General features: G+C 42.2%; 4 protein-coding genes across 4 annotated transcripts; 1 reads left to right on the plus strand and 3 right to left on the minus strand.

The window, feature by feature from the left end:
• Positions 1–2,340: 2,340 nt before the first annotated feature.
• LOC4333369 (uncharacterized) lies at positions 2,341–4,334 on the plus strand. The gene is made up of 3 exons (XM_015772866.3): positions 2,341–2,571; positions 3,705–3,799; positions 3,928–4,334. The coding sequence occupies exons 1-3, from the start codon at positions 2,469–2,471 to the stop codon at positions 4,201–4,203; spliced, it is 474 nt and encodes a 157-aa protein (XP_015628352.1). The 5' UTR covers positions 2,341–2,468; the 3' UTR covers positions 4,204–4,334.
• A 487-nt stretch (positions 4,335–4,821) lies between these two features.
• LOC4333370 (uncharacterized) lies at positions 4,822–5,988 on the minus strand. Its single transcript, XM_015772867.2, has 3 exons — positions 5,782–5,988; positions 5,450–5,519; positions 4,822–5,280 (listed from the first exon to the last, which is right to left on the minus strand). The coding sequence occupies exons 1-3, from the start codon at positions 5,921–5,923 to the stop codon at positions 5,136–5,138; spliced, it is 357 nt and encodes a 118-aa protein (XP_015628353.1). The 5' UTR covers positions 5,924–5,988; the 3' UTR covers positions 4,822–5,135.
• Positions 5,989–14,651: 8,663 nt separating this feature from the next.
• Positions 14,652–15,920, minus strand: LOC4333371 (probable glutathione S-transferase). Its single transcript, XM_015774611.3, has 2 exons — positions 15,577–15,920; positions 14,652–15,229 (listed from the first exon to the last, which is right to left on the minus strand). Exons 1-2 carry the CDS (start codon positions 15,886–15,888, stop codon positions 14,846–14,848), a joined length of 696 nt encoding a protein of 231 aa, XP_015630097.1. The 5' UTR covers positions 15,889–15,920; the 3' UTR covers positions 14,652–14,845.
• Positions 15,921–19,072: 3,152 nt separating this feature from the next.
• On the minus strand, positions 19,073–23,029 carry LOC9268250 (uncharacterized). The gene is made up of 3 exons (XM_066308780.1): positions 22,683–23,029; positions 20,239–20,319; positions 19,073–19,493 (listed from the first exon to the last, which is right to left on the minus strand). The coding sequence occupies exons 1-2, from the start codon at positions 22,929–22,931 to the stop codon at positions 20,239–20,241; spliced, it is 330 nt and encodes a 109-aa protein (XP_066164877.1). The 5' UTR covers positions 22,932–23,029; the 3' UTR covers positions 19,073–19,493.
• Between the last annotated feature and the right edge of the window lie 626 nt (positions 23,030–23,655).

The raw sequence follows: 23,655 nt of genomic DNA on the forward strand, positions 1-23,655 counted from the left end.
TTCCAAATTTACCCTTGACATGGATTCTGGTTCATTTATCCAACTTTTTGTTCACGGTTCATCACATCAACAAATCTCATCTGAGTATGTAAAGTCTACAGTACTCATTATACCAATAAGATGTTTGGTATAACCCGCACGATACTTTTGTGCTCTTATTTAAATTTTGTACACATTCCAAATGACATTTCACAAATGTTATCTATTTAAAATACTAATATTACCTCATTTCTTTTAATTTGCCAACAATATAACTCTAGACGACAATAAGAGCATGATATATCTATAAATGACACTCTGGGTTTGATATTACCTGTAAAAATGAGGGCCACAAACGATATATCATATAATGAACTTGAAACCCAAAGATTTGCAGAGTATATGCAAAAAAAAAGATATATGCCCCAATCAGAAATCAGGTGACAGAAATTAAAAAATAGATATATGGAAAAAAAAGCACATATACTGAGATTTTTACTCATGGAGCTGACAGGTGAGAGAGACCAGAAATTAGTATGACTAATCACCAATCATAAATCAACAATCCGAGCTCACTTGATCTGTTCCTCTCGATTGAATCAAGAATCCTTACTAATCCCCAAATTACCAATCATAAATCATAAATTCATGCTCCTTTGCATGTAGCTCAATATTTTGAAAATAAGTTCACGACAGCATGCACTTGCAAGATGGAAGAAATATAATATGCAATATTGCTTTCCAAAAATAATAAAGAAAAAGGTTGAGCGGATGTCTACCTGCTTTCCTTAGAGACGAACAAGCATTCCAAATCAGAGAACTTAAAAAACCAAAAAAGAAAATCAAATAAGACAGTAGCAACAACCTCCACTGCCGTCATCTGTACTCTAGCACAAATCACCAACCAAAAATCCAAGAATCAAACATCACAAATCACAAATCACCATCCAAATCCTTGTTAATTATCTTGCAGGTATGCAGCTCCTGCTCACCTCCCCACCTGGCCGCATCAAAGTCGCACAGACGTGGCCGGCCATTGGTAGGGTTTATTGCTACCTACTTTTAAGAAGTATAATGTGCATTTTGTTTTATTAGGATGTCTCGATACAGTAGCATTTTCTACGTTTGAAAAAAAAAATCTCATTTTAAGACATGATGTGATCTATCTTGATACAACAAATCTGAATAAAAGCTCATTCAGATTTTTAACCAAATTTTCATAATATGTTAACGTAGTGTTTGATATTTTAAAGTACGACTATATATATTTTTATGCAAAGATCATACTCCCTTAGTTTTTTAATATATGATGTTATTTGCTTTCTAAAATACGTTTGACTATTCGTCTTTTTCAAATAATTCAAATCATTATCATTTATTTTATTATGATATGATTTATCATCAAATGTTCTTTAATCATGACATTTTTTTAATATTTGTTCAAATATTTTGAATAAAACGAATGGTTAAACTCTTGTAAAAAAAATCAACGGCATCATATATTAAAAGACGAAGGTATTATATCCACATTTTAAAATAGATAGAGTATTTTGCGATATTCTTTTTATGCAAAGAGGCATGCCGCAATGCATATGGAATGGACACTTCGATATGCCATCCTCACTTAACATGGATGTGACAAATGGTTTGATGGAGCAATGTAACCTCTTTTTTTGTCAGAGCAATTAAAACACTCAATGCTATAAATAATCAAGACCACTTTTTGAAATGGGAGGAGGCAGGATGTCAGAGGGAGCACGATGTGCTAGTTGAATGGGAAAGAAGAGTACTACTGTACTAGTAGCTGAATGGGAAAGAGGAATACTAGTTGGGGGGCATATCAGGGAACGTGTTTTGCAAAATGTACCTTGCCCTCCAGGGTCTATAGAGAAAAAAGCAAGGTTTGGTGCATATTAGTATGGTTGAAAATGTACCTGCCTAAGAAATCGTTGGCACACGTGTAGAGCATAGGATTTGGGTGCATATGAACCGAGGTTCATATTATCCAGCTCCTATATATATATATATATTCTAATACCACATAAGCGTCACGTCAACACCACGTAGGACTAAGATCATATCAACGCTGCCAAGTAGTTGTCACGTCAATGTAACCATCCTCCAAAGCCATCGAAAGAGTTAAGCTGGATCAGTTTTAATATTCGGAGTCGAGATATCCGGTACCGTTGTTTAGGCATACGAATCATATTCCGCCACTAGCTAAGGGAGCCAAAGTAAACTTATTTCGTGGAGAAATAGGCCCGGGCTATGTGATCCAATGGGCCAGACCCCATCCGGCTCATGGGCCTTCTCTGATTTCGGATCGGGTGAAAATGGGATCAACCCATGCCATTGCCTGCCAAGAAGAGCTGCGATTGCGAAAGCGCAGCCGCAGTGGAATCCGAGCTCCAAGCTGAAGCTGCAAATCCAGAGCGAGAGGGGAAGGGGAGGGGCCGATCCACCGAGGCCTCTCACCTCCGCGGGGCTCCATGGCCGCCTCTCACCCTAAGCCGGCGGAAGCAGTCCCGCCACCGGAGGATGCTGCCACGGCCGCCGCCGCTGCCGCCACCGAAGAAGAAGAAGACGAGTGGGGTAAAGTTAACAAAAGAGCCTATCTCATCTCGCCACTTCCGTACAACTGTTGCTTCTTGCTTGTGCCCATCGGGGGCACCCGCTTGGAATTGTAGTTATCTAGGACTTTGCTTGAGGCGCCGCGAGCGTGTTATATATCTGTAGAATTGCAGAGTTCGTGGCAATCTGACATTCTTGGTTAGGGGGATGTTATTGCGAGATTGCGACAAACAGACTAGGGTTCAGGGGTTGTTGATGTGTATCTTTTTTTCCATATCAGTGTCAGGAGTCCACAAATTAGCTAGCACTTGTAGTATGTTAGAACACAACTTCGACAAATTAGCTGGCACTGGTAGTATGTTGGAACAACTTCGATAATTTTGAGGTGGGGAAGCATGCAGCTTTTTGTCCATGTTGTGCTTTCGGGAGATAATCTATCAGTCTAAGAATCTGACTTGTAACATTTCATCCAAAATTTCACTTGAAATGCAATTGTTTGGTGCGTTGGGTGCCAAACAAGTTCAAACTCAAACTGCAATTTTATAGCATTTGGCACTTGATTCTTGATCTTCCAAATTCAATGTTACAACCTTATTTTTTTACAAACAGGACTCTTGCATTTTTAAGTTGCTCAACTAAATAACAACTCACAAGGATATGTAGGCCAGGTTTCTGTGTCAATCTTTTTTCTTACTAAGTGATGCTTTTGCTTACATATTAAGCTTTTTTGAACTTTTCTAGTGTCTAAAAATGTATATAATACACAAATGCATCATATACTATTAGCTAGCTCTACAACCAGTGGATCAGGAAAAAAAAAAGAATCACTCAGTATACTAGTGATTTCCAGTGTTTACATATCAAAAACTGAGCACCTACTATTTACCAAATTGCAGTTTTAATTCCTTGAATTTGAGTACCATGCTGAGTTTTGCTAAAGGTGGTGCCATTTTTCACTAGGTTAATTTTATCATCCTTGAGAAAGTACCGGGATGTATCATATTTTTTAGTGTAAAACTTGGTTTCTGGAGGTACACGTGTACTAGATACCTCCAGGTACCAAAACTTTTAGTGTAAAATTTTGGTACCTTAGAGATACTTTCTCAAGGACTGTAAAATTTCTCTTTTCACAAAGTTTTATGGTACACTTGCAGATGCTGATGGATTTGTTATTCCTAATTTGACCACTCAAGAAGATGACGTTACTGAGCATACTGCCCCTAAACCTAAGGATCCTGAACCTCTGAAGGTAAGTTCTAGAATGTCCTTAGATCTCTATGACTCTATCATGTATTTATATGTTAGTAATTTTATCTTCATTAAAAACTGTACTGCAGTTGATCATACTTCATTCGGATGTAAATTCAATTTGAACAGGAGAAAGAGGAGAAGATATACTTGGGACCTCATGGCGCTCCACCATCTCAAGCAAAGCAGCAGGAGATCAACATAGTTGGCCGTAAGCAGCGATTCAGAAACAAGCTGAAGGAAGCAGATAACAAATTCACTGGCAATGCTCAGGAGAACAAGGTGGAAACCCTGAGGGAGCTCATGGGAGCTAGAACACATAGCAAGGGCGTGCCAAAGAGCTCTCCTCGTGATTGGCTTGATCCTCACTGTCATGAGTCTGAATTTGATAGGAAACCACACTAGGCAACCTCCAAATGATGACCACCGTTACTTCAAACATTGATAAAATGTATATCTGTGGGTGTTATTGCTCAACAATATATATATACACATGGTCGTCTGATATGCGAAAGAAAAATGTTTATGTGGTGTAACCCGCCGAGCCGAAATTCTATGGCTTCTTTCACCAAATCAGATATATCTACTGAAATTGCGTTGACAGGTGTGTTTTTAGGTGTATAACCGTGGAGAGAAATGGGGGAAATAAGCTGTTGAAGCAGCTGTTATATCCGTAACCTGGAAGATATATCTACTGAAAATTTAGTATTTCAGGTTTGCTTCAAATGATTCATAGATGATACTGAGATTTGCATTTATGCTTTTGCATTATTGGCCTGTCTGGCTGGTTTCTATATTTCACGGCTGTATGTCTGTAGTTTGATCGGCAGTTCAGCATAGTCCTTGTTCTCTTTTTTTGGCAATCCGTTGGTTATGTAATAACTGCACATAAGCTGTTTTTACTGCAGACCGAATTGAGATTTGAAAGACCGTAATCAAAGAAAAGAGAAGCTGTTTTACTGCAGACCTTGTTGAGATTTGTAAACTGTAATCTAGTTCAGATTCTGCAACTTGCACGTTAACTGAATATCAACTGACAAAGCTGATGCCATAAAAACCTCCTCTTGTACATGACAAAACCTCCTTGGATCAGAAGCAGGAAGGATGTTAATATGAACTGTAATTACTTACAGATTTACAGTACTGGGAAAAAAGGTACTTGTTTATCACATACATTACGTACTGGTATGCTCAAGATCTCTATGAAATTTTACTCTTCAGGGCTCCCGGTAGGAGTGCAGTGGTCGCAGTGAGGAGTTTCTTGGCAGCAAGTAGCAACCTTCCAAGATTTGCTGATGTGATGAACTGATGATGATGCGACATGGACGGGAGGAGGTTCACCGGACGGGGACCTTGATCCAGCCATTAGCGAAGGCGATGGCGAGGATGACGAAGGGCGTCGACATGCCAAAGATGATGATGTAGGGCAGCGGCGTCTTCATCGGGTTCTCGCCCTTCCTCTCCCCTGCCGCCTGCCAATACCTGCATTTCCATCAGTTAGCAAGATCACAGTTTTTTTCTCTCATGTTTATTTCTCTCAACCACACATCTCTCTGAGAAGAACATAGTTCAGATTTTTTTTTCTTTATGTTTCAGGGAAGAAGGGTAAACAAAAATGCAGAGCTGAGTTGAGTTGAGTTGAGTTGCTTACTGCTCTGGCTCCTCTTCTCTGGTGATGAACTTCTTCTTGTTACCTGCAGGCTTCACCTCCCCATCTCCACCTGTACGCATCACTCAAAATCTTAGGAGTTGTTCAGATTAATATCATTTTAAACCATACCAATTTTTGGTAAAATTGTTAAAGATGTGTAACTATTTAGTTTTTTTTTTTACCAAACTTTGGTAAATACATAAGCAATACTGCCAAAACTTGGCAATATTGCCAAATAAATTTGGTAAGATTATTTAAGTATACTTCAAAGTTCAAACAGCTTGCACAGAAAATGGAAGGATACAAAGAGGAATTCAGGAGACCATTATTACCGAGATTGGCTGAAATCCTGGGCCGCCTGACGGTGATGACGCGATTGCGAAACAAACCGGAGCCGGTTTTCTTCGACGGCTGAACGGCGAAGGCGGCGGCGCCACCGACGGCGAGGAGGGAGCTGAGAGCTACCTTAGCCATGGCCGGCTTGGTGTGGAATGGAGGAGGACGAAAGCTCTCAGACTGTCACACATGTCACATGATATGAGCCAGAAACACAGAGATTATTTTGGATAAGATGGCTGCATCCCTGGCTCATTCTCTTCCATAGCAGAAGGCCATGGCTCATAGGATGTTAGTGACGTGGACCAGCTACATGCTGCCACGTCAGGCTCCATTCTGCAATGCTACTTAACTTGATATCAATAGTTTCGATTTTGATACAGCAAGAGCAGCTAACATAGTTGAGTTCAGTGCAGGTGAAAGCTAAGCTATGTTTGAATGGAATTTCATAAGGAATCGATCACAAACTTTCACAACAGATTTTACTTTTCAAAAATGTCTTCACAATCAAGTTTCCATTTCGACAAATAATGATGGATATGGGACTATTACCTATCACTGGTGGAGAAACCATATTTGGTCGGTCGACCCACCGGGACTAAAAACAATTTTCAGTCCCGGTTCCATTAAAAACCGGGACTAAAATTTTCAGTCCCGGTTCCATTAAAAACCGGGACTAAAAATAATTTTCAGTCCCGGTTTATAAGAACAACATGACTGATGATCTTTACTCTAAAGATGATTTTTAGTCCCGGTTTGTAACACTAACCGGGACTAAAGATCTAACTTTAGTCCCGGTTGGTGTTACTAACCGGCAATAAAAATCAACACGTACTATATAATCCCTATTACTTATCCTCTTCTCTCGTCCACATAACAAACTCTCTCTCTCTATCTCTTTTTTTCCTCTCTAACTCCCTATCTCTTTGCTGCTATCTCTTTCTTTTTTGGATCGATCGAGATCGAGCAAGAGCGAGAGCTGGCCGGCCGGGCGGCGGCCGTCATGGCAGCGGGCGGCGGCGCGGCGGTGGGCAGCGCCGCGGAGGGCCGCGCGACGGTGGCCGGCCGGCGCCTATGTGAATTTTTTTTTAGAATTTGTGATTTATTGCATGATCCTGTGATGTATTTGATTTGTGTGTGATGTGAACTTGTGATGTATTTGCGATGAATTTTGTAGAATGTAATTTGATTTGCTGAAATTTTTACATTTTAGTCTTTTTTGAAAACTTATTTTACAAATGGACCCCTAAGAAAACTTAAACCGGAAATGGTCCTTTTTAGGGCGCCAGAGTGGTTGGCACCGTCTCCCAACATGGTGGCGCCAGCCACCATGGCGTCATGCCCGTGCCACCGTGGCACTACGGCGTATGTGGCCGTGCTGACTAGGCAGAGGGGGGGCGCCAGCCACACTGTGCCGCCCCACGCACCACGGCGCCAGCCATGCTGGCGCACCCCTTCAGCGTGGGCCACCCTCTTTAACCCGCGTGGACCCCACCATCTTCTTCTCCCCACCCTCATTCGCACCCATCTCCAGCCCGAGCAGAGGAGCAGCAGCTCTCCCCCTCTCTCCCCCTCACCTCTCCACCTCAAATCCACTCCATTTGAACTCGTTTTTCGCGGGATTTTTTGTGAAAATCGAAGAGAAAGGTAGACTCCTCCATTCCCCCCTCTTTTTTTCATTTTTATTGGTTGAATTTGTAGATCGGAGGGTAACCCTAGAACCCCTTTTTTCCCAAATTTGTGATTTTTAGCATTTGTTCTTGGGATTAGCTTGTTGTAGTGCTACATGTTTGCAATGTACTCATTACGAATTTTTGAACCATATATGTGGTAGTGTTAATTTTTGGATGGTTTGGTTGGATGGATGGATGAAAAATTAGGGTTGAGGCATGAAAGTAAATTTAATTTGATGGACTTGATGCTATAGCCTATAGGTTAAACTTTTAACCATTAATTATACGAAGGGGAGACAAATTTGGTTGCATATAGAAATTGATTGTAGTTAATTAGAACTAGGTTGGGTTGTATGACAGAGTATTTGTAATATTTTGATGTGTAATGCACTAGTAAACTTGTTGATATTTGTACGTGGATTAAATATTTTTTGTGGAGTACTAGCTTTGGGACAATTTAAGTTATGCATTGGTTATAATATGTCGGTTTGGACTACATTTAGGAAGGAAGATTTAATTTTTGTTGTAAAGTTACATTTGATTTTTTGGTGTAGATGGATAGACTTGTTCGTGTTTACTACGGTGGTAGAGTGGTGGAACCTTACGTTGGTGCACATGTTGAGTTTGAGGATATGTCATTAAAGACCATTTTGTTTCCCACCCACTCAACTCTTGATGAACTAAGGTCACGAGTGAAAGAAGTTCTTGGATGGACCGAGGATAATGTAGAGATTCGTTTTTATGGGAGATACGATGTTGGTCAAGGGCATAAGTATATATTAAATGTGATAGGTCAGTTGGAATGGGAAGTTTATTTTGATTTGATAAAAGAGTCTCAGTTTAGATCTCTAGAGGTGTTTGCATCAAAGTTGGTACGTACCGTAGAAATTTTGGATCTAAACAAATCTCCTTATCATTACGTTGAGAAGAATTTTGTGACATATTCTTCTCGTCGTGGAGGGGGTGCAAGTAAGACTGAGTTGGTACGAGAAGACTTGGAGGGGAAAGGAGAGAAGAAGAGACCTTTGTTTGGAAATGATTTAGGGGAGGCAGGACCATCAAAGAGACATTGCGGTAGTGATGATATGGACGCAGCGAGGGAGATGAAAAGGGAGTTAGTACAAGAGGGGCTTGATCTAAGTGAATATTTGTCGGAGAGTGTACATTGGTCGTCGTACGGAGGCAACCCTGAATACCCGACGCAAGTAGCAGGCCAATATGTGAATCCAAATGATTACTTTATTGTCGAATTGAGTGGTGGTCACGATTCTGTCTCAGTAGAAGTCAATAGAGAGGAGGTTGACGAGGAGGCAAGTGTTGAGCAATATGATGTTGAATTTGCTGAAGACTCCGATGATGACCGTCCATTCCCTCCACTAACTAACAATGACAAGTTAGCATTAGAGGAATGTCGTGCGTTTGAGAAGGTGTTTGGGAGGAAGCCGGACATTCCTGAGTTTAGGGACCTAACACATGCCCATGGTGCAATACTAGATGGCGGCATCAACCTAGATCAGTTGCCAGAACCATTCCAGGTGGATGGTCTCAAAAAGGGTTTAGAGTTCCCATCCATGGTCGCATTGAAGCTATGGCTCAAGGAGTATGCCATCGTGCACCATCGTCCATATCGTGTTGTCAATTCTGCCGCAAATAGGAGGTACACTGTTAAATGTGAAAACCCACGGTGCAAATGGAAGGTCCATGCAACTAAGAGGTCTAGTGGCACGTGGAGGATATCACAGGTTGGTAAGGCACATAGTTGTGCTGCTGCCGAAGGTTCAAGGAGCCACCGGCAGCTGACATCTAAGTTCATAGCAAATAGATTATGCAATGCCATAAAATTGCAACATACACTCTCTGCTTCTGCGTTAGCTTTGTATATATTTGAGGTTTTCCAGTATAGGGTGAAGTATGGCAAGGCTTGGAGGGCACGAGAAGAGGCTATGAAGCTCATTTACGGAGAATGGGGTGAAGCGTACGTCCATTTGCCCACTTTGCTACAAGCCATTAAGCAGAGAAATCCCAGTATGGTCTACCACATCGATACTCATCCTGATAGGGTTGTCAACATTGATGGAGTGACCAAAAAAATTTTTATGCGTGCATTCTGGTGCTTCGGTCCTTCCATTGAGGCTTTTAAGCATTGCAGGCCAGTACTAGCTATAGATGCAACCTTCCTAACTGGGAAATACAGTGATGCCTTTATGACTGCATTATCAGCTGATGCGGAGGACCAACTTGTACCTTTAGCTTTTGCCTCGGTAGAGAAAGAGAATTCACGAGACTGGTGCTGGTTTATCGATCTTGTCCGACAGGTTGTGGTTGGGCCGCACAGGGAGGTTTGTATTATCTCAGATCGACATGCTGGTATAATGAATGCCATGAGGGCTCCTGTTCCAGGATTGTCACCGATTCACCACCGATGGTGCATGAGGCACTTCAGTGCTAATTTTCACAAGGCCGGTGCGGATAAGCATCAGACAGAAGAGCTCCTAAGGATATGTAAGATTGACAAGAAGTGGATATTTGAGAGGGATGTTGAGGCACTAAGACAGCGTATTCCTGAAGGTCCTCGTAAATGGCTTGAAGATGAGTTGTTGGACAAAGATAAGTGGTCTCGTGCATATGATAGAAATAGCTGCCGGTGGGGTTACATGACAACCAACATGGCCGAACAGTTCAATAGCGTGCTAGTTGGTGTTCGTAAGCTTCCAGTGACGGCCATAGTGGCATTTACCTTCATGAAGTGCAATCATTACTTTGTGAACAGACAAAATGAAGCAGTGAAGCGAGTCCAGTCAGGGGAGCGCTGGTCTGCCAAGGTCGCTAGTAAGATGAAGGTGCAAAAAAGCAAGGCGAACAAACACACTTCAAGGTGTTTCGATAAGCAGAAAAAGACATACGAGGTCACAGAGAAGGGTGGTATAACGCGTAGTGGTGTTAGATTCGGCGCAAGAGCCTTCAAAGTTGAAGGTGAGGGGAACTCATGTTCTTGCCAAAGGCCATTGCTCTACCATATGCCTTGCTCACATCTCGTCCACGTTTATCTAATTCATGCAATTGATGAGGAATCTCCCAACCGAATATCGTATCAGTTCTCTTCAAGAGCCGTTGTGAACACATGGGCAAGTCGCTTTGAGCCATACCTCGACCCCACACAGTGGCCACCGTACGATGGTGAAGAATTTGTTGCTGACCCAGATTTGAAGATTAAAACAAGAGGGAAGAGGAGATTGAAGCGATTCAAGAACGAATGGACTCGGGTCTTGGTGGTTCTAGAAGGAAACCACCTTCAGGTGTTCAACTTGATGCTGTGCTAGTGCAAAATAGATGCTCGTTATGTCACCAGGAGGGTCACAAGAAACCTAAGTGTCCTAAGCATCCAAAAAAGAAGAAGTCCAAAAAAAATAGAAGTGTTAGGGAGGCTTTTGTTTTCCTACTTAAGTCAATGCATGTTTTATTCTTGTCTATTTAATGTCTATTTATTTATTTTGGATTCTCACATTCATTTTATTTTAAGTTATGTCATGTTGGTAACTAACGGTGAATTTATTACTTTTTCATGTAGGATGGCCGAGGAGGGACAACCGCCGACTTACCTAGCCTTGGAGGAGTACTACGAGGCCCGTCATCGCGGGGCTGCGATCGAGGCGGGGAGGGTATGAATCGGCATCGATTCACTTGTATCTAAGTATCGGTAGCGTGTGTTTGATATTATATTCACTAATTGATTTACAATTGCTAATGCAGGTACTTCAACCGCTCCGAGTTAGAGCTCATGCCCCCCCAGTGTTCGACGATAGGTACATCCCGTACCTAAGGGCGGCCGGGTTGCTCGGGGTGGCCTTGGTCATGAACAGAGGAATGCCAGTGTTCAACACTCCTGCGTTGACAACACTTGTGGGCAGATGGAGGCCTGAGACACACAGCTTCCACCTCACCAGTGGTGAGATGACCATCACTCTTCAGGATGTGGCTATGATCTTGGCCCTCCCATTACGGGGGCATGCAGTGACGGGCAGGACAAAGAATCCTGGATGGCGTGCACAAGTGGAGCAGCTGCTTGGCATTTCACTCAACATTGAGCAGGGGCAAGGGGGCAAGAAGAAGCAGAATGGAATACCCCTGTCTTGGCTGAGCCAGAACTTCTCACATCGTGACGACAACGCTGAGCCATGGCGTGTTGAGTGCTATGCCCGTGCATACATCTTGCTCTTGTTGGGAGGAGTTCTGTTTCCAGATGCTAGGGGTGACATTGCTTCGGCGATATGGATTCCTTTGGTCGCCAACCTTGGCATACAAGCATTATGTCAATGAGATGGACTGCTTACAACCTCAACATGTAAGTACTTCCAATATCACTTCTAGTTAGACATTTACTTCTATAATTGAGATACTAACCTACGACATCTCTTCAACTTTTGTAGATTGGGTGGTTACCATACCACACAATGAGGCTTCAAGTCTGACCCTGAACTCGCTGTGCAATCGAGACTCCGATTACTTCATGTACCAGTGCCCATTGATTTGTTTCTGGGCAGTTGAGTACCACCTTCCGCACCGTGTCATGCGACAGTTCGGGAAGAAACAAGATTGGCCGGTTGAGAACATCTCAACTAGAGTTGAATTGGACAAGTAAATATTTCTTATCTTTGTTTGCTTTCATTGTCAATGTTCAATTTTGTACCATTTGACCCTTGTCGATGCTCACTTTGCTTTCATCACCTTCCACTTGTCAAGGTACGACAGGGTGAGAACAAAGAAAGTGAAAGACTGGGGGCTAGAGCATAATAGATACATTGATGAATGGAGGACAGCGGGAAGGAACGACAGGTACATCGAGACAATACACCAAATCATCTTTTCTCAGAGTACCTTCATTGGCTGCATAGGACATATAGACTATTCCTATGCCCTACATGGACGGAAGCCGACATAGAGGAAGACCGCGATTCTAATGAGGGGCGGAATCCCTACGACGTCTAGACTAGGGTCGGTTATCAAATGGAGCACGCCCCACTTAGAGATAGAGTCGTAAGTTTTCTTGCATTTGTCAAAGTGATTTCCATTTGCACCCTAAACCCTAACATACATCTTCTCACGCTTTCAGTCCAGAGAGCTCTTTAGGAGTGTGAACAAAATGGGGCATGCCCTCCAATCTTCGAGGGGTGGTGAGGAAACGGAGAACACACTCCGCAATATCTTAGAGGTAAAATTGATTTAACACTTCGCATTACTTGAGTTATACCTAACAAACTTCTTTTTTTAAAATGCAGAAAGTTCGTCAAAGATGCCGGAAACTTGTTGCAAGATTAGGTTGCGGGTCGGTTGGATTGGAAGACGTGTACCAACCGCGGAGAGTACCACCACCACTACCTCAATCCGCACCTATCTCCGCGCGTACAAGTATCGCTCGACACTCCATCAGGATAGAAGAGCGTGAAGAAGTTGGTGGTTCGTCGTCGTCACGCATTCCACAAGGGAGGGGAAAGGGGAAGGCGCCGGCTCCACCTAGCGACGACAATGACGACGACAATGACTCGACGAGGAGGATGAGGACTACGTCGCACCAGACGCTGAGGAGATAGACATGTCGCAGCTTCCCGATGCGCCTCAGGGGACGCAACCCACCCAATACAACTTGCGATCCACTCAGGCAGCGAAAAAGAGGTAAAATGAGCTTACCATTCTCAAATGTTATTTGATTTCACTCATTTTGTTTTTTAAATGTTTTAAACATTGGATTTTTAAATGTAGATACACTCCGGGCTCGCAAGCTATTCGGCGCCAACGGAAGAAGTGATTTGTATGAAGTTAATCTATTTGTTGGTAGTATGACGTATGTGGTGCACTATGTGATAGAAAATGTGATGGACTATGTGAGGACTATGTAATGGACTTTTGACATTGTTTGATGTGTGGAATATGTGATGGACTTTTGGCATTGTTTCATGTGTGGAATATGTGATGGACTATGTGATGGACTTTTGGCATTGTGATTTGTGCAATTGGAACTTATTTTAGTCTGTATGAAACTGTCAATTGTGATTTGAATTGCGAACGGTGAATTGGTATATTTGTGCAATATAGATTTTCGATTTGCAGGGAGGCAGAGGGTGGTGCCAGCCACCCTAGCGCCACAGTACGTGAGGGCGGCGCCAGCCGCGGCCCGGAGGTAGAAGGTCCTCGGAGGAGAGGGGGCGGCGCTAGCCGTTGCCCGGAGGTAGAAGAGACTTGACAAAAATGGGAGTGGGAGGAGAAAGTTGGTGGGGCCCACAGAGGAGGGGTGCGCCATACATGCTGGCGCCGTCGTATGCGGTGCGGCGCTAGTGTGGCTGGTGCCCCGCTCTGCCGAGTCAGCAACGCCACGTAAGCCCTGGTGCCACGGTGGCATGGGCAAGGCGCCAGTTTGGCTGGCGCCGCCATGTTGGGGGATGGCGCCAGCCACTCTGGCGTCCCAAAAAGGACCGTTTCCGGTTTAAGTTTTTCCAGGGGTCCATTTGTAAAATAAGTTTTCAAAAAGGACCAAAATGTAAAAATTTCAGATTTGATTTGTGTGTAATTTTTTTTAGGATTTGTGATGTATTTGATTTGTGTGTGGATTTGGATGTTACTTTGATTTGGGATTTGGGGTTTAATTTAGGGATATGCATACCACTTGATTCGGGAGAAAATAAAAAAGAAAAAAAGAAGAAGAAAGGGGACCATCTGTTATCCCTCTTTAGTCCCTCACCAACCGGGACTAAAGATACCGGGACTAAAGATCGATCTGGTTATTTCACCCGGGATTAAATATAGTGATCTTTAGTCCTGAATTCGTAGTCCCGGTTGGATAATCGGGACTAAAAGGGGTTACGAACCGGGAGAAAAGATAGTTTCCACCAGTGTATGAAAAGTAATGCAATTGCTATGTAGGTTTGTTGGTTTGTGTATGCCAACTGAAGCTGATTAAATTAACGTGTCCACTAAGTTAATGCAAGTTTGCAATATTTTTTTATAATCTAGCAGCGATATGGTAAAAGAATGACTTAGGTTGCTCTTGATCTTTGATAATTTTTGAGAAATACGTTGCGGACGTTTTTCTAATGGGTAACTTTTACCAACCTTGAAAAGATATCGATAGATACCACATTTTCTAAAATTTGGTACTTAAAAAATTAATTTTCTGACTGACTTACTAATAAGAAAACTGATCTATAGGTGTAATTAATTTTCTTGTCCATATTCAGACTCCATTTTATTCAAGAAATACCATATAGTACTCACTGACATACAACATATTAATTTATTAATCATACGGAAAGAGATGATCAAGAGGTCTACTCCTACATGGCACTCACAGAAATAGAGGAATATTGATCTGTTCATCATGCAGTCCGAATAAAAATCACTGCTGCCGCAGCATCGCCCTGGCCATAATCTTGTACTTGTCCTTTGGCGTGAAGAAGGCGGCGATGCGCTCTCTGTTGGGCAAACACAGCTTCACGGCATCGTTGGCCGTGTACTCGTTGGTCCACCGGCGCAGAGCGGGATACTCGTCATCGCCATCGTCGCCGGCGACCAAGCTCACTCCGGTAACCTCCTCCAGCACGCCGACCCAGTGAGCCAGCCCACCGGCGGCGATGTCCAGGTAGCCGATGGAGTCACCTGCAAAGAACCTCTTCCCCCCGAGCTGCGCTTCCAGGAGAGCCAGGTTCTCCTTGGTCTCCTTCAAGAACCCCTTCTGCTCCTCGCCCTCCAACCACAGCGCCAGCCATGACGGCCTCGTGCTCTGCACACGAACGATCAATATGGTAACAAACGGGAAAAATATGTAGTAAAATTTAAAAATTAATCTCATATCTAAGTGCAACCTAGAGATTTGTCACGTCACAGTAATCAGGAGTAAAAGTTTAACTAAAAGTAAAGATTTTACTCATGGACTTAGTGTGACATGGATAAATTTCGAACGTCCATTTAAAAAAAAAATCTATGATCATCTAGGGTTACATTACATATCGAATTCGCGTCGCATATTTTTCTAAAAGAAAAACATAAAATGTGTAAATGATATTACGTCCATCTTAAAATAAACCGACGACATACATAGGATTTAAAACTATGACAAGAAAATATTGCCTTGTGGTCGATGAAGTGAGCCCAAAAGCGAGCCATGGCGCGGTGGTAGGGGTCGGCTGGCAGGAGGGGCGGGCCGTTGAACGCCTCGTCGATGTACTCGACGATGACGAGCGATTCGCAGACGGCGCGGTCGCCATGGAGGAGAACGGGAACCTTCTTGTGGATGGGGTTCTTGGCGAGGAGCAGGTCGCTCTTGTTGTTGAGGTCCTCGTGGATGAACTCATAAGCTACTCCCTTGAGCCGTAGAGCCACCTCAGCTCGGTGCACGAATGGGCTGCCAAAAGCGCCGATGAGCTTAACCAGATTGGCCATATATGTGCTTGCTTCCAAATATTGTGTTCTTGTTTTGTATCATGGCCAAATCGTGTACCATTGGTATTTATAGGGGTACGAGGGGTATTCGATCTGCTTGCCTCAAATCTTTAATAAATTTCAAATGGTGTACTTCTGCTTCTCCTAAAAAAATGTATGTTTTTTTAAGAACAACCCGTACAAGATAGTGCGACGTTTCTATATATTGATATAACAAAAAAAAAGGGTATAAGGGTATAGTCCTTAGAGACTATAATCAAAAAAGAAAAAAGACAACAACAACACGCGTTTATGTCTGATCCTGCCACTGAAAAACAAAGTAAGGACACAACACCCCTAAGGAATGGATCTTCTGAACAATGTCTCCAAGGAGGAAAACAACGCCAAGAGCGCCGCCGCCGCCTGTCCTAAAGAATCAAGACATGGGTTTCACCTGAAGAAACCATTGTGGGAGGGGAAAAAATGTAACAATACCCCAAAGGGAATGCGGCGCCCGTTGCTAGCTCGCAAGCTAGGCCTTTGCCCGTAGTTTTCCTACTCACCCACCATCACCATCGCCTTCGTCCTTCCACTGTGGAAGCCTTGCCGCTGCACCACCCTAGCCTTGTCGTGCTCCCACCATGGTAGGCTCGCCACCACACCGCTCCAGCCTCCACGCCGGCCTCATCACCTCGCGTCATCGGCCTTCTACCTACGCATTGCGGCCTTCACCTCGAGACGTCAGCATCCTCCTCATGCACCGCCAGCCACAGCCTCCACGTATGGTTATAACACTGGCGATTGCCTCTCTCCACTAGCTCCGGCAATGGCCACAACCTTGTGCGCCACCTGTACGCCGCCAACCTACTCGTGCATTGCCTGCCATGGCCTTGCATGTCGTCGGCCTCCTTTCACGCTCTCTGCGCCGGCCACACGCAGATATCACTGCCCATGCGGCACTCCTGCACGTCGCACCTCTACTGATGCTTCCGCGCTCCTCGCTGGACCGCCGCACATCATTCCCATCACCACCGGCGTGACGCTAGATCCGGCTACGTGGGGACCGGATCCGGCCTCACCGACGTCGGATCTAACCGTCACTCGAGGTCCTTCCTCCGGTCTTGGCAACGCCCCGGCCGCCTCGTCTGCGGGAGGAGGTAGGGAGTCTTGCTGCCGCCATCCTTGCATCCACCCAACTTTGCCTGCGGCTGCTCGAGCGGCGGTGAGACAGAGGGGAGGAGAGGAGGGGCTGGTTGCCGCTCGTGCTGTTCTGGGGCTGGGCGGCACTAGCGCTTTTTTTTTAAAGGTATGTGTTTTTATTTTGTCTGGGTTCTTTCTATCAGCCTAGTCGGCCATTCTGCTGTCAGTTACTTCGCTTGGTTCTAATAAGCATTGATGAAGGCGTCACTGTACATGTTTGGGCACAATAATAGGATGCTTTTGGTAAACCATTGATGGAAACGATAATCTATTCTATGTTACCATCATCTTCATGCGCACTTAGACTAATGCAAGTGTGTGCATCTTAAAACATCAAGATCAGATTTACCAAAAGATATGTACTTATGTACATGAGTAGGTCGGAACGATAATGTACTATGTACATGCAAAAGGTCAGAATGATAGCTTACTGGCATGATAGTGATTTACTACCTCCGATTTAATGTTTAACGCTGTTAACTTTTAAACATATTTTTGATATTCTTTTTATTTAAAAATTTATGAAAATATGTAAAATATAAGTCATTTAAAGTATGAAAATATGTAAATTAATAATAATGATATACATTTTTTAATAAGATGAATGATTAAATAAAGGTATAAAAGTCAGCGACATTAAAAACTCGAGGTATTATTACTGTAACGTGACAGTACTGTACGCTGTTTATGAGTAATGCTATCCCAAGTCAAAATTTCTTGATGAGCAAGCTGGAAAGGAAAGAAAAGTATGACCACATGCAATGTAAATGGGCTTATCCTTATCTGTGGTGAGGACAAAAGCGAAATATTCTCTCCGTTCCTAAATATTTGACGCGTTGACTTTTTTAAATATGTTTGACCGTTCGTCTTATTTGATTCATTGTTAAATATACTTATATGGATACATATAGTTTGATATATTTCACAAAAGTTTTCGAATGAGATGAACGGTATACGCTAAAAAGTCAACGATGTCAAATATTTAGAAACGGATGGAGTACTCGTGTATGCAAATCAAAATTAATTAATGCATACATGAGGTATAACCCAAATAATGATCATAATTTCCATTCTAGGAATATCATGATAATTATTTCTGACGTACTGTATGTTTGAATCATTTGTCTCGTGGTTGACGTACGCCTCTCCTCTACCGGCCGTATAGCAATTTACCTTTGACTAGCTAAAATAACAGTCTATTAAGAGAATGAGGGAGTATAATAATTGCATTTCACCATCACCATGATTCAGGTTTCAGCGATCGATAATACTGGTAACCGCACACAGGTTTCAGCGATGGCCAATCCGCCAAACTTCAGTCTTGCATTGGCCATGCATACAGCCAGCCGGCACATAAAAAATACTTGTACAGTGTCTACTGTCTAGTAAAAGATCAAACAGATACTTCTCGCCCGGAATGTGTTACGACAAACACCAGTTTACATGTGGAGAAAACCTGATATTATTAATTTCAAAATTCTCCACAGCACATTGATCGACATGGAAGAAAGTCCATTAGTCACAAGCTAAGCTGAGGTTAATAGTTCATTTATTGTTGTACGAGGCCCTTAATGAGAATGAATTAAAGTGTATTCGGGCTTGCAAAAGCTGTTTGAATTAATGGATGGGCTAAGGCCCACTCGAAGATTAATTATTTGAAAAATCACAAAAGCATGGCATGCATGGAGAGTTTAGTATCACATTGTTTATTCTCAAATAGAGGGACCTTCTTAAAAGAGAGAATGTCCTCCTAGCCACTTAAAGCATGTGTGGTGGAGAGAAGAGGGGAACACATGCGCTCGCCTCGCCTGGCAGGGCAGGCATACGTGGAATAACATAATACATCGTCCACCGGCGCAGGCAAGGGCACTCCTCATCATTCAGAACGCACCAGACTAGTTTCCTGTTCTCTGATAAAGAGATAACACTAACTTAAAAGGCTCAAATTCAGTTAAGTTGCCCGCTAAACTCAATTTGCTACTAAAGTTATAATAAACATCAACCATGATTAACGGTTGAAACCTTGCATATAACAAGTATCAGTAATTCAGTCATCGACAAATATTCTCACTACATAAAGCTCTGATGCATTTGACTTGATAGTTGGAGCTACAACATAATCAAAAATGGCAACAAAAGTTCCCTTTGTGGCATTATCTAAAATAGAAATGCCGTTTGTGGCTGAGATTCAAGGGGCGCAAAAAATCTGCTTTGTGATGGCTTGCAATTTAAATGCTCCCAGCGTTACTTTTGTTGGATTGGGATTCAGATATGATGTATTTTGCAACATCAGCGCAGCAGGAAAGCTTGTCGGCTTTGTCATCAGGAATTTCAACGGAGAATTCTTGCTCAAAGGCCATGACGAGTTCCACCCGATCTAAGCTGTCCAAACTCAGGTCCCTTTGGAAATCTGCTGTCTCAGTTACCTGCAGCCATTTGAATGGTAAATGTGTGTCACATTCCTTGTGCTGACACATGCAGATGCAAATAGGTACAAATTCTAAAGGAGAACATATCATATGCACATAAGTTTCTGTGCACACTCCGCGTATATCAAATAGCAAATGTCACGGAAAATTCTAGAAAAAATTGGACATGTACTGATAATATTATTACACATATCTGCAAAATCTCATATTCAAATTCATTATTGTCTAGCCATAACAAAAAAGTGAAAAAATCTGACTGTTTTAAGAGTAAAAATCTGTCAGAATTTTATCTTTTTTTGTTACGGCTAAAATATAATGAATTTGAAGATAAGATTTCACAGATAGGTGTAATACTATTGGAAGTATGTGTCAATTGTTTTTATAAAATTTTCTATGATATTTGCTAGTTTGTGTGCATTGAAAATTTGTGTGCATAGGATATGTTCCCATTCTATTCTTAAAAATACTTGATAAGCAAACATCGTAAATAGACATTTTCACTTCTCAAGGTGAGTAATTTTGGACTGGAATCAACATAAGATCTAGTTCGCCCTCATCTAAAGAGGAAACTAGGCTTGACAGTTCAACTGTGACTTGGGAGTTACTTTTTAATGTAACTCCATAGCTGTACAAGATTTCTAAGCAACTAAACAGAAAATTCAGTAACCTACAAGTATTGTATTGTTAAATTGGACATGTTATGCATCAATCAATTTTGGGAATACAACTGTTCAGTGTTCACCTAATTGCCTTCATCTGGATGAACTCCTCTGCCTTCCTCTTCCCATTTCATTTTACACCATTTTAGATCAATGAGAACACACTACACATTTTGGGCCAGTGAATCAGTGTTGTAGATTTGATAGTGTCTTCCAATTTTCCATATAAAATGATGAATTATATGATCATAGAAGCTTAAACAATATTATTCTGCTAAACTTTTGTTTCCATGTTATATTCTAGTACCTACTCAAAATTGTCTTCAAATTTTGTATTTATCACAGATCTAAGTATCACCGTACCTAAAATGATTTTGTCTTGTAACAAATTATTTCAATTTCCTTCTGCTAATCTCAGGCTGCAAACAGTGAATTTGCATAAAGCAGCCATGATGTGCACAATAAAATGTCCAACGTACTTTTACTTAAAGCTGTAAATCATGCAGGTAAAAAGAAGAAAGAATACTAATCAAATAGGTGCTATTTTCAATGCAATCATCAAGAACAGCAGAAAAGTACTTCTCTGTGTATGAATGCATATTGATACTTCCTAGTTAACATTATGATGATATCTGGTAAATTGTACAAATTTTACTTCAAGGAGCTATCAGTTCTCAAATATGCAACGTAGAGCTCCATTTTCCCCATTCTTGGGAGGCGTTGACTTTCAACAGTCTGAAATAGTTTAGCTGTCAAATCAACTGGAATGACGCTTCTTCCTCTACACCATCACTAGCTAAGGCAGTTCTCTAATATGTCTTTCAATTACTCAGTTAAACATAGCACTCTACTTTGACAACATAAATATGTACCAATCCAAAGATAACAAAGTGGATGAGCTCATAGGTGGTAACAGTGTATTTTTCATGAATTCATAACTATGATGGATAGCAGTTTTGCTCCACTGTACATGAAAGCCACATGTTGCTATAGTTTTTCGGGTTTGTTGCAACAGGATTATGGTACGAATGAAACACCTGTCATCTGGCAACATATACCACATTTTATTATTTTACATGCTACCAAAGCTAAAGAGAGTATTGTAAATATCGTATTTATGAAACAGATCCTGAAGCAAATACTTGCAAAACAGACCAACAGCCTAGGCAGAAACTAAGTTTAAAGAGGAGAAATCATGCATGTTGTGGGGCAATACTTGCCAGACAAAACAATCCTTCTACAGAAAGAGAACATCTTGGCATCTTGTTTTCTGGAGAAAAGCATCAGGCAGCATGCTGAAAATTTTGGTAAGCTCTTTCTTATAAAGCTATATGTACTTACTCACCACAACTCCATCTTATTAAATTGATATTAAATATATTTTTTATATTACTGATAATTGGTAATATCGGCTGTGTTTTGACAGCATACAAAAAAAAAGTGTAATAATCAGAGCACCAATGGTCTATGACTGTCAATTCATCATCTGGACCATACAATGGATTGTGCAACTTGAGATCTTGCAGAAGGCCATACCAAAAGGGGACACAGGAGTCTAAATTTCACTAGATTAATAAGTTTGCATTAGTGATTAGGTTGCATTTTAAGTGCCGCCACCGGGTGCTTGTGCTTCATGATGGTCATTAGTTTTAGTTATTTTTCTTGCGTCAGGGTTATGCTGAGCAGGGCTACTGATGCGTAAATGCTAGAGCTAGCTATATCACAAGTGTTACTGGATCCTAACCTGAGAAAGGGCCCTTTAGATGTTGATCAACATGAACGTATTACACCAATGAATTATTTAATCCTAACACAAAAGGTGCACTAAATGTTCCTATGCAAACAAGAGACTTTATTTCCAGTAATAAATTCACTGAAAACAACAGAAGTACCTATTGAACAATGAACATCACCCTGAATGTCCCATTGTTAAGGATTAGTTTACAACGAGAAAGTTCCTCCGAGTCCAAGATAAACCCAAAAAAGGGCCATTTTATCAGATAAACCATACCAACAATGCTAAATGCTACATCGATGTATCATCACTGAGTGAAGAGCTGGAAATATCAGTTTTTGACTTTGTCCACAATCTTTTCCCACTATTAGATAGTAGTCAGTTCGGGCCATTTCAGCCATGATTCTTGTAAGCACATTTCAGTTAACCATCCTAGCACGCCTCTGTTTATATGTATTATCGCAGACTAAGTGATTAGGCTGGCCATGGTAACAGCTTCACCTCTATGACATCCAATTCTTGACTGACATTTTACTGCAGGAATACAAACCACAAGCATTGGCTATTTGGCTCATGGCAGTAAAACGTGTCACCAATGGCGAGCTAACAAAGCACAAGAATCAACTTCCATAAGCAATAACTAATAAACCATACCAGTAGCAACTGAAATAGCAAGCATTTCAGACGCCATATCACAATGTGGCGAAATTGCAGAGGCAACGAGAAGGACAACGAGATAAACGAAAGGAGCAGAGAGAGAGAGAGAGAGAGAGAGAGGAGCCAAGAGGCGACCTTGTCGGCGTCGATCCTGTCGAACTTCTTGACGAGCTCGACGACGCGCGCCCTGACAGCGCCCTCGGAGAAATCCCGCGGCGGCCCACCCTCCTGGCCCGCCGACGCGGCCATCCCCCGGTGGCCGGGGGCGACGCCGACGACGCGGTACACCGCCGGCCTCGCGCCACCACAGGCAGCAGCCGAGGGCGGCGCGCGGCGGCAGGCAAGACGCAGGTGCCGCAGCACCAGGGTTCTCACCGCCTGCATCCTGCACGAGGCCTTCCGCTTCTTCTTCTTCTTCTTCTTCTTCCCCTGCGCTGCGCGTGCGGCTGCGGCGGCGTGGTGACGGAAGAGGTGGAAGGAATGGAAGATTGGAAGTGGGCTTACGTCTTATGTGGGCCTAATCCTCGGAACCCAACAACTTCTTTTCGCCTTCTCGGCCTCATCTACATTAGTGAAAAGTTAATCTTGAGATGTCACCTAAGATGAGCCACGTCATACATTAATTCATCATCATTGGATTGAGAAGTACAACAAATCCTAACCGTCCCATCCAATGAAAAAACAGAGGAAGCGTTATAAAAAGAAAAAAAATGCCCAGCATCAGATGATTCCATATCCTTCCCTTCGGTCAGGAGGAGAGCAGACAAAAACAAAACGAGAAACTTCCCTGAAAACAAAAACAAAACAAAACTATGAACTGCTATCTATATTATCGCTCACAAACAGAGTTTGGATGTGATTATCTTTTTTATTTTAGTCCTAAATTTTTTTAACAAAATTTTGTATTGTCTTTGCGATTAATTTATCTTTTAACAAAATTTTGTATTGTCTTTGCGATTAATTTATCTTTTAACAAATGACGAGGCATATGCTCTGCGAGTTAAGATGTAATTGTTATTTTTTATTTTAGTCCTAAAGTAAATTGTAACTTACAAACTACTACCTCAATTCCAAAATATAATAACTTTTGGCTACGAATCTGGACAGA

This window comes from Oryza sativa, chromosome 3 (genome assembly GCF_034140825.1).
Source record: "Oryza sativa Japonica Group chromosome 3, ASM3414082v1".
Taxonomy (NCBI): domain Eukaryota; kingdom Viridiplantae; phylum Streptophyta; class Magnoliopsida; order Poales; family Poaceae; genus Oryza; species Oryza sativa.

What these genes read in the sequence shown, in the direction of transcription:
- LOC4333369 (XM_015772866.3), top strand. Translation starts at nt 2,469, where the DNA reads ATGGCCGCCTCTCACCCTAAGCCGGCGGAAGCAGTCCCGCCACCGGAG. An exon ending in AGAAGAAGAAGACGAGTGGG is followed by an intron (nt 2,572 to 3,704) that starts GTAAAGTTAACA and finishes GTACACTTGCAG; the next exon opens with ATGCTGATGGATTTGTTATT. An exon ending in AGGATCCTGAACCTCTGAAG is followed by an intron (nt 3,800 to 3,927) that starts GTAAGTTCTAGA and finishes CAATTTGAACAG; the next exon opens with GAGAAAGAGGAGAAGATATA.
- LOC4333370 (XM_015772867.2), bottom strand. Translation starts at nt 5,923, where the DNA reads ATGGCTAAGGTAGCTCTCAGCTCCCTCCTCGCCGTCGGTGGCGCCGCC. An exon ending in CAGGATTTCAGCCAATCTCG is followed by an intron (nt 5,520 to 5,781) that starts GTAATAATGGTC and finishes TGATGCGTACAG; the next exon opens with GTGGAGATGGGGAGGTGAAG. An exon ending in AGAGAAGAGGAGCCAGAGCA is followed by an intron (nt 5,281 to 5,449) that starts GTAAGCAACTCA and finishes ATGGAAATGCAG; the next exon opens with GTATTGGCAGGCGGCAGGGG.
- LOC4333371 (XM_015774611.3), bottom strand. Translation starts at nt 15,888, where the DNA reads ATGGCCAATCTGGTTAAGCTCATCGGCGCTTTTGGCAGCCCATTCGTG. An exon ending in CTCACTTCATCGACCACAAG is followed by an intron (nt 15,230 to 15,576) that starts GCAATATTTTCT and finishes GTTCGTGTGCAG; the next exon opens with AGCACGAGGCCGTCATGGCT.
- LOC9268250 (XM_066308780.1), bottom strand. Translation starts at nt 22,931, where the DNA reads ATGCAGGCGGTGAGAACCCTGGTGCTGCGGCACCTGCGTCTTGCCTGC. An exon ending in ACAGGATCGACGCCGACAAG is followed by an intron (nt 20,320 to 22,682) that starts GTCGCCTCTTGG and finishes CAAAATGTGTAG; the next exon opens with TGTGTTCTCATTGATCTAAA.